The 9,159-nt window shown below is 43.3% G+C and overlaps 1 protein-coding gene across 4 annotated transcripts; it reads left to right on the top strand.

Annotated features, from left to right (window-relative positions):
• The first annotated feature begins 6 nt into the window (after positions 1–6).
• LOC102744343 (eukaryotic translation initiation factor 4B) lies at positions 7–8,764 on the top strand. 4 transcript variants are annotated; one of them, XM_081811223.1, is made up of 9 exons: positions 7–222; positions 3,906–4,134; positions 5,020–5,117; positions 6,332–6,545; positions 7,097–7,152; positions 7,707–7,815; positions 8,095–8,167; positions 8,328–8,417; positions 8,537–8,764. In XM_081811223.1, exons 1-9 carry the CDS (start codon positions 21–23, stop codon positions 8,612–8,614), a joined length of 1,149 nt encoding a protein of 382 aa, XP_081667349.1. In that variant the 5' UTR covers positions 7–20; the 3' UTR covers positions 8,615–8,764. The 4 variants fall into 4 exon arrangements, with proteins under 4 accessions (XP_081667349.1, XP_081667348.1, XP_081667346.1 ...); XM_081811222.1 differs by having other exon boundaries at positions 5,020–5,132; positions 7,710–7,815; XM_081811220.1 differs by having other exon boundaries at positions 5,020–5,132.
• Positions 8,765–9,159: the final 395 nt, after the last annotated feature.

Genomic DNA, 9,159 nt, shown 5'->3' with positions numbered 1-9,159 from the left:
CCTTTCTTCCCTCCGATGTGATGATCATAATTTGGGATATGTTCACAGGCTACGATTCCAGGATAGGCAGTGGCAGAAGAGCATTTGGCAGTGGGTACCGTAGGGATGATGACTACAGAGGAGGTGGGGACCGCTATGAAGACAGATACGACAGACGAGACGATCGGTCATGGAGCTCCAGAGATGATTACTCTCGGGATGACTATAGGCGTGATGATAGAGGTAATCATTTTCTTTTGCTTACTAATAAAGCAGCCCACTGGAGAAACCGATTAGAAAATTACCAGTTATGTAAGTGGGTTTTGAAACAGGATAGAATATACGTTGTAAAAGGTGTGGCAGAGCACAGCGGAAAGAGCATGGGATGAGAGTGACCTAATGGAAATAGAGCAAAGTCTAGTTCTAAGTTGCCTTAGCATAGAGATTTTTCAGTTAAAATTGGTTGAATATACAAACGAGAAAAGGAAAACATTTGCCACGCAGTCTCCTAGCCAGTGATTGGCACGGTGGGGTTAAATACCAAGTGTTGGTGATTTCAGTGCCATTACACCATAGTCATTGATACTTGTTAACTAATGAAGTGTCAGCATACCTCTTCTAAAATTAGGCCCCTCATGTCATAACATTTATATAAAACCTATTGTGTTGCAAATCTCTCCTCAAAAAGTGTCAATAAATGGCCAGTATTTGTGTTCTGACTTCATTAATATCATCCAAAAAGTAAGGTATCTGACCCAGAGTTTTTCTCTTCAATTATATATATATATTTTTTTTAAAGATTTTATTTATTTATTTGACAGACAGCAAGAGAGGGAACACAAGTAGGGGGAGTGGGAGAGGGAGAAGCGGGCTTCCCGCTGAGCGGGGACCATGATGCGGGGCTCGATCCCGGTACCCCGGGATCATGACCTGAGCGGAAGGCAGATGCTTAACAACTGAGCCACCCAGGCGCCCCTCTCTTCAGTTATTTTTAGCAGCTTGCCTAGCCTTTTTTTTTTTTTTTAAAGAGTTTTATTTATTTATCAGAGAGAGAACACGAGAGGAGAGAGGGTCAGAGGCAGAAGCAGACTCCCTGCTGAGCAGGGAGCCCAATGCGGGACTCGATCCTGGGACTCCAGGATCATGACCTGAGCCGAAGGCAGTCGCTTAACCAACTGAGCCACCCAGGCGCCCTTGCCTAGCCTTTTAACATCCCGATGTTAGCCCTGTGTGCCAAGTGCTTTTTTTTTTTTTTTTTTAAACTTTCATTGCTGTTAGCGGTTTCCTCTATTCCCATGCATGCAACCTAGAAATACTAACACTTATTGAGCATTTACTCTGTACCAGCAGTGAGTTGAGCGCTCTCGCGGATATTATAGTCTTCTTTTTTTTTTTTAAGATTTTATTTATTGTGGGGGGACAGAGGGAGAAGCAGGCTCCCCGCTGAGCAGGGAGCCCGATGCGGGGCTCGATCCCAGCACCCTGGGATCATGACCTGAGCCAAAGGCAGACACTTAACCGACTGAGCCACCCAGGCACCCCACAGGTATTATACAGTCTTAAGAATTCTATCTGGTGGGGCGCCTGGGTGGCTCAGTCGTTAAGCGTCTGCCTTTGGCTCAGGTCATGATCCCAGGGTCCTGGGATCGAGCCCCGCATCAGGCTCCCTGCTCAGCGGGAAGCCTGCTTCTCCCTCTCCCACTCGCCCTGCTTGTGTTCCCTCTCTCGCTGTTTCTCTCTGTCAAATAAATAAATAAAATCTTTAAAAGGAAAAAAAAAAAAATTCTATCTGGTATAATGTTTCTCATTTCCACTTTACTAGAGAGTATAGTGGAGGCTTAGGTGTGGGCTTTGGGTCTCCTTGATTCATGACCTTTTCCTCTCTCAAGCTATTCTTCCCTCCCTCAGTAACTGCATACCTCATCTTTTTTTCCGGTGATCTTGCCCTGTGGTCCCTCTAAGATCTGCCCCCTTATCTCCAGAGTCACTGCCACTGGTTTTGTTCAGACTTCATTGCTTATACCCACATTACTAACAAATTTCCCTGCCTCATTCTATCTTCACACTAGCCCAAATTGTCTTTCTGGAACAAGAGCTAATTAGATTATTCTGCCTACAGTTTACCTCGTTAGTGCTATGTACCATTAGGTGCTTGCTCAGTTTTCTAGACTTTCAGGAGTTCCACTTTGAAGCCTTCACAGGCTTCCCCAAACACAGTCCCAGTCTAAGAACTTCCATGTGTATAAATCTGTTTTGTAGAGCTTAGCATACTGTGTTCTTTCTTTATTCTGATCTTCCCATTGAATTGGGCTCCTTGCAGGCAGGAACTAAAAACTAGCCAACTGTCATATTCCTGGCCTTAGCACAGTATTTGAAATATAGGTGCTCATCATTTGTTGAGTAGCTAAAATAAATGGAAATTATCAAAGAAAGAAGAAAAGGACATTATGTACTATAGTGGGAGGAACGTAGAGTTGGTTTGTTAATACAGATGTCATCCTTTGGTCCTCCAAGTATTAGGTGTATGGCTTAAATGAGTTACTCTTTCTGACCCCCAGTTTTACCCTATAAAAGGGAAGTTAATGGGCCCTTCATAAAATTATACATATTAAAACTGGACCTCGGGAGGGCGGGGGCCGTTCCTGGCTGGCTCAGTTGATGGACCATGAGACTCTTGATCTCAGGGTTGTGGGTTCGAGCCCCTCATTGGATATAGAGATGACTTAAAAATAAAATCTTTTTTTTTAAAAAACTGTATCTCGGAAGTTTATATAAATTGCCAGCTTAAAATCCTTATAGAAAATTTAAATCTTGGGGCGCCTGGGTGGTTCAGTCGTAAACCATGTGCCTTCGGCTCAGGTCATGATCCCGGGTCTTGGGATCGAGCCCCTTGTCAGGCTCCCTGCTCGGTGGGGAGGCTGCTTTTCCTCCTCCCTTTATTACTCCCCTTGCTCGTGCTGTCTCTCTCTCTCTCTCTCTCTCTCTCTCTCTCTGGTCTCTGTGTCTCTCTCTGTCAAGTCAATAAATAAAATCTTTAAAATACATATATTTTTAAAAAAGGGAAGTTTAAATCTTGCTGAATTATCCCCTCTTTGCAGATACATACATACATATGTTCTGTACTAAAAGTATAAAGACCTCCTTGGGAATGATAAGCCCCAAATTTGAGCGTAGTGGTTATGAGAGGACAGAACACAGCTAGGCATGTCATCAGGGGAAAGATACTCAGGAGCCTTTAGTGTGGATTTTAGAGTGTTTTATTACTTAAGCCAGGTGGGTGGTTGGGACCACATAGGTTTTATCTTGTTTATCTTTTGTATGTTGGAAATATTTAGGATAAACACTAATTTTGAGAAATATAATTCCCTTGAAACACTAAGGTTTATCTTGAAATATTCTGACAGCTTCGATCCAAGAAGGAATCACATTCCTTTAGTATTTACATCAGCTGTTCAGTGCTGTATGCTTTGCTCCATGAATCACTATCAGATTTAGATTCTACACAGAGACAAGAGTATAGGAACTAGAGTCTTTCCCATCATTATTGTTACAAGCTCTTCTTAGCCTCCTGAAGTAGTCCATCTTCTAGACCACACTTTTCACCAAGATACTTTCATCCAGTAGTTTATTATAATTGGACATTTCTTGCCGGTAATAGTAGTTGTGATGATTCACCATGTAAGTGTTTACCTTTCTCAGTCTTCCCTTCAGTGTGGCACTGCCTCATGGATATGGTAGTGGAAAGATTAATTGTCCTTGGTTATTTAAGCCATCTTCTAATGTTCTCCCTTCTCAGCTGGATTGGCCAGGTCACTACTCTGAATCCCACATGGCATTTTCTTAGCGCTCTGTCTGGGCATCTGGCTTTCAGCCATCAGCTTCTGGTGATTTTGAAAAACTGTTACTTAGAGTTTTATTTAACTTAGGTCCCCCGCAAAGACCCAAACTGAATCTAAAGCCTCGGAGTACTCCTAAGGAAGATGATTCCTCTGCTAGCACCTCCCAGTCCAGTCGAGCGGCCTCTATCTTTGGAGGGGCAAAGCCTGTTGACACAGCTGCTAGAGAGCGAGAAGTAGAAGAGCGGCTGCAGAAGGAGCAGGAGAAGCTGCAGCGCCAGCTGGATGAGCCAAAACTAGAACGCCGGCCCCGGGAGAGGTGAGGTTCTTTTGGATGGTAGGTTTCCCGTCTGGTAGTGCAGTGCCCCCTGTTGGGCGGGGGCGGTACAGCCCCGGGGCACCCTTGGGAAACTCCTGTAGAGGTTACTAGTTGTCACTTACCAGCATTTACTGTACACGGCCTAGGGCCGCTAGGGGTGCTGTAATCTATGGGATAGTCGCACCTGATGAAGAATTAGTTGCCTGGCCCTTAACGATTTGTAAAAGAGCTTAACCAGCCTTAACCTCTGACAAATATAAATTGGTAGTGATTTAATACAGGAGTGGGCAAAATACAGCCTGTTCCTTTTTTTACAAATAAAGTTTATCTGACCCATTAAGAAAAAATTGGCCAAACCTGGCTTTAGTATATGGAGTAAAACCCCACCATGGTGAGGTGAGTGGGTGTGCCTCTTTCCAAGTTACTGGGGATAGAGTAGAGAGAAAATATTTTCACTTATATTAAACATCGACTGTAAATTATTTTCCATCTATTTTTACTTGCGTGTATGTTAAAGCAGTCATTACTGAAGCGTTTATTATTAAAAGGTGGAATTGGATCTAATAGGGTAGAAACCTCCTGTAATAACATTCTGACTAATCGTCTAGTTTTTAGTGGCTTGTAGAGTTGCGTTACCAGTAAGGAAGGGCTGTAGGTTATATAGGAGACTGTTCTTGGTGCTTGAAGTGTTGAGAGCCAAAGTGTCTTAATGTCTGCAACTTTCAAGTGGTTTGAGAGAGACAAGATGTGCACACCCACCCACAAATAACAGTGAGTGTGATAGAATATTAATAAGTGATAGTTTTTGAGGGGTCAACATGGGTCCAAAGTGGCCTTCATTGAGCTGGACGTAAGTTTTCTTTTTTTTTTAATCTCTTTGTATAGACACCCCAGCTGGCGAAGTGAAGAGACTCAGGAACGGGAACGGTCCAGGACAGGAAGTGAGTCATCACAGACTGGAACCTCGGCCACATCTGGCAGAAGTAAGTCAGACCAGGGTGGGTATCGTGTTATTGCCCCTTTCCCTAAACTAGCCATAACCAAATTATGCAGAGATTTCGGGGTGTTAAATTGAGTCATGGAAGCTTTATTTGGATTAGCATAGATTGATCAGAATGTCACATCTCCTGGTCTGAAAAATCTGACAAATGGGCACCAGAAGAGACTTAGGTGATCTGTTTAATAATCTTCCACTAATGAGTATACTTGATGGTTAGGTTTCTCCCTTCCTTTTATGTCTTGACATTCCAGAGTTTTCCTTTGTTTAGAGCAGTCACAGTCACACAGCTCTCTTCGCCAGCCTTTTTGGATGTCACGTATAACTAGAGCAATGTCTCAAGCGATGATCTTCTGCTCTTGATCCTTTCTTCCTTCCTTGAATTTATCAATTGGTCACAAGCATGTTTAGTGTTTTGGAAACTGAGTGATTAAATCATAACACCTCCCTTACTGCGAACCAGTGTTTTTTAAATTTTTTCCTCCCACCTCTAAATTGATTTGTACTTGAGCATTTCAAAGCATAGCTCTGGGCTGAAATGATTGTTGTAGAAGTTTTCTGGAAATTACTCATACTGGAGTAGCCTTTTAGTAACAGGATGGTAATGCCTCTGTTTGTAGCCAGGTGGGAGTATGATGGTTGATTATATATCTCCTGAGGAGGCTGCACTGAAAACATACAATCTGACAAAATAACTTTTAGTTTTGAGGAGCCGTTTGTTGCCCTTAAAAATAAAATGTATGTTCTGTTTTTTGTAAATGTATATCACAGTGTGTGTATTTTGAGCCTCCAAATTGAAGTTTGATCAGTGGTACCTGGGGTTTAAGGTTCATCAAAGGTCCTCTTCTCACACAGTACATATTGTCCAAGTATAGACATTTTAACACTGTACTGAAAATGTAAGGCTGTGATCCTAAAATAAAGAGCACTCGTTCCTAGGAAAGGTCGGGTGGCTATCCTTGGAGAGCCATTATTTTTCTTGAATCAATAAAAAATGTCACTTTTCTCAGAGTGACATTTGGTAACCACTGGTTTAGGGATAGTTTCATCTATTGGGAGCCAGATAGAGGTCTGTATTTAGGAATAATGATGAAAAGAGGTCAACTTGGGTGCACCATTTTCCATTCTCTTGAGATCCTGAATAGATGGTTGTATAATAGCTTTTCCTGATAATGTAACTTTCCTACTCTGACTTCACAGATGCACGAAGGAGAGAGAGTGAAAAGTCTCTAGAAAACGAAGCACCCAATAAGGAGGAAGACTGTCACTCTCCAACTTCTAAGCCTCCCAAATCTGAGCAGCCTCTGAAGGTAATGCCAGCCCCTCCACCAAAGGAGAATGCTTGGGTGAAGCGAAGTTCTAACCCTCCTGCTCGATCTCAGAGCTCAGACACAGAGCAGCAGTCCCCTACAAGGTGAGTCAGCTTGGAAGCAGAACAGTTCCTTAGCTGTAGACTCTTAAACATTGTGATGTCATGATGGAGAGTGCCCTAGATGTTGGCCTTACATAGCATATTTTAAGTTATGCTATCTTTGCTCTCAGTTCAGATTCAGTGGTGTGCTGGAAGTGGCTCATTTAAGCCATTGTTAGTTTTCTAGAGTTTTGATAACTGGTTGGCATCCCTTTAGCTACTCGAAATCTGCAAATTGGTAATCAGAACCTGCTGCTGCCACATTTGGCAGTATGGCTTTGGGGGTCCATTTACTTTCCTAAGTCTTAGGATCCTCATTTGTAAAATAGAGAATAATATTCACCTTGCATGATCATGATGATCCTACAGGACATGGTACTTGGTGAGTGTTCAGATAATTGCTTTCATTGTTGTCTTTCCTATATTTTAATGTTCCACATGTTAAGTATGTATTTTTGGTTCTCTGTAAAGTTTACTATTTGGAGAACGAGTATACGTTTCTCATCTGTTCCTTCCCTAAGACTGATGAATATAATTACATGTTTTCCTTCTAGTGGTGGGGGGAAAGTAGTTCCAGCTCAGCCACCTGAGGAAGGACCAGCGAGGAGAGGTAAGACCAACAGGAAGTCAGTATTTCACGTAGCTTAGAGGCCTCAGTAAAAAACCTGTAGAGGACTCATGAAATACAGAACTCCAGTGTAATTTGCACCTGTTTTTGTGTTAAGGATTCTTAGATTAGCTGCCTTTTCTTGCCAGTAGAGGGCAGGAGTGGTCTCTTTGGAGAAAGCGTGGAGCCCTGCCCTTTCCTGGTAGAACATTTCTTTAAAAGGGGAAAAAAAGAATAGGAAGGAAATTAACATGCTCAGTCCAGATTAGAAATGTCACCATCTGTAAGGCCAAGGTCACTACACGGCGTCACAGTCCTTCATTTCTAGTTTGCTCTTCATGATGACATAACCCTACCGTGGAACTTTTTAGTGGGTCTTATTTGGGGGCAGGGGGAACGTGGGAAGAAGGGTTGGGAAAGGAAGTCTGGGTTAGGGTGAGGCTGAATTGCCCTCGGTACACAGGGGCACACTTTTCTGCAGCCGAAGGGAAACAACTTAGGGGAAGGAGAGTGGTTACTCTACCTGCTTTTCATTTATTTTTGCATCTCCACTCAAGCAGATGAAAACAAAGTAGATGGGGTGAGTGTCCCAAAAGGCCAAAGTGGGAACTCCGGCCGTGGTCCAGGAGATGGAGGGAACAAAGACCACTGGAAGGAGTCCGATAGGTATGTGTGTTCTCGTTCGTCATTTGTAACCTTTCATCTGATGCTAGGTATATGCATCTTTGTAGTTAAGTTCTCAGTCCTCCAAGCATTGCCAGATCTCCTACTGTAAACAAAGGAAAGTGAACCAGTGTGGACAGTTTCAGTTCTTCAGAGAATCTAGAAAAAAAAAGTCCAGGTAGCAAGGACTGCTGACTGGAGGTACCTATGCGGTGCTTCCCGTTGCTTGTGGGGGTTGGGACAGTCCTCTCAAAGATGGGGTTTACACTTACACCTCTGCAGGAAAGATGGCAAAAAGGATCAAGACTCCCGATCTGCACCTGAGCCAAAGAAACCTGAAGAAAATCCAGCTTCCGTAAGTGTTGGGTGCTTGCTCATGTTTGCCCTTGAACTCCTTTACGTTTGGGGCTACAAGCAGAGTGGTGGGGAGTTAGGCGCTGCTGCTTGTTCAAGATAGCAAACGCAGCAGAGTGTCCCCGTTTGCTCCCTTTCACACCTCTCATCCCCTCTCCAAGATGAAAGATGGTGGAGGAACTTCAGTAAGAGCACATGGGCCTCTGAGCCCCACTCACCCCAGCTACTCTCCAGTGGAAAATGCTGAGCGAGTGAGTGGGTGTGGCCTGGGCTGTCCCCTCCATTTTGCCCAAGTGGCCTTATCCTGTTTCTTGGGTTTTGATGTGAGAATTCAAGGCCTTGGTGATTCTCTCACTCTTGTCTATTCCAGAAGTTCAGTTCTGCAAGCAAGTATGCTGCTCTCTCTGTTGATGGCGAAGATGAGAACGAGGGAGATTACACCGAATAGACCTCTGCATCCTGTGCTTTTTCCTAGTCTCTCCACCCTGAAACATTCGAGAGCAAATCAAACCTCTATCCAGACAAGACAATAAAACTCACCATCTCCTGGAGACCTTTCTTAACTTTTTTTTAAAAAAACAAAAAACAAAAAACAAAATGAAATGAAATCCTTTTGCATGCTGCTGCAGCCTTTAAAGTATTGAACTAACTGGAGAATCGCCATTGTAGCCAGAGAGAAAGAGACGTACAGCTTTTCATGGAAAAGTTGTGCATTTTTACGACACATGCAGTTGCCTGTGTGATTAGTGCCTGGGGGCCTCCATTTAGCAAATGGCAGTGACAGTGATACAGTGTCTGGAATCTGGCTGGGCAGTAGGGCAGGCTTAAGGAGGAGTGAGATTTCTACCTTTGAAGTCTTATTATCCTATTGTGGCATATATGAATTCTCAAACATTATCTGAATAAATTTTCCATCCTTGGAAAGATAGGTTTAGTCTCTGAAGTTGTTTCAGTCTCCAGGAGGCTGCCTGCCCCTCCTCTTATTTAATTCTG

Source organism: Leptonychotes weddellii, unplaced genomic scaffold (genome assembly GCF_054177405.1).
Source record: "Leptonychotes weddellii isolate Sample4059 unplaced genomic scaffold, ASM5417740v2 HiC_scaffold_6360, whole genome shotgun sequence".
In the NCBI taxonomy this organism is placed as follows: Eukaryota; Metazoa; Chordata; class Mammalia; order Carnivora; family Phocidae; genus Leptonychotes; species Leptonychotes weddellii.
The sequence above is the reverse complement of the archived record's forward strand: the minus strand, read 5'-3'. Positions and strand labels throughout refer to the sequence as shown.

Coding starts and splice junctions, on each gene's coding strand:
- LOC102744343 (XM_081811220.1), top strand. CDS start 21: ATGATCATAATTTGGGATATGTTCACAGGCTACGATTCCAGGATAGGC. Junction 223..3,905: donor CTATAGGCGTGATGATAGAG/GTAATCATTTTC, acceptor TATTTAACTTAG/GTCCCCCGCAAAGACCCAAA. Junction 8,418..8,536: donor CAGTGGAAAATGCTGAGCGA/GTGAGTGGGTGT, acceptor TGTCTATTCCAG/AAGTTCAGTTCTGCAAGCAA.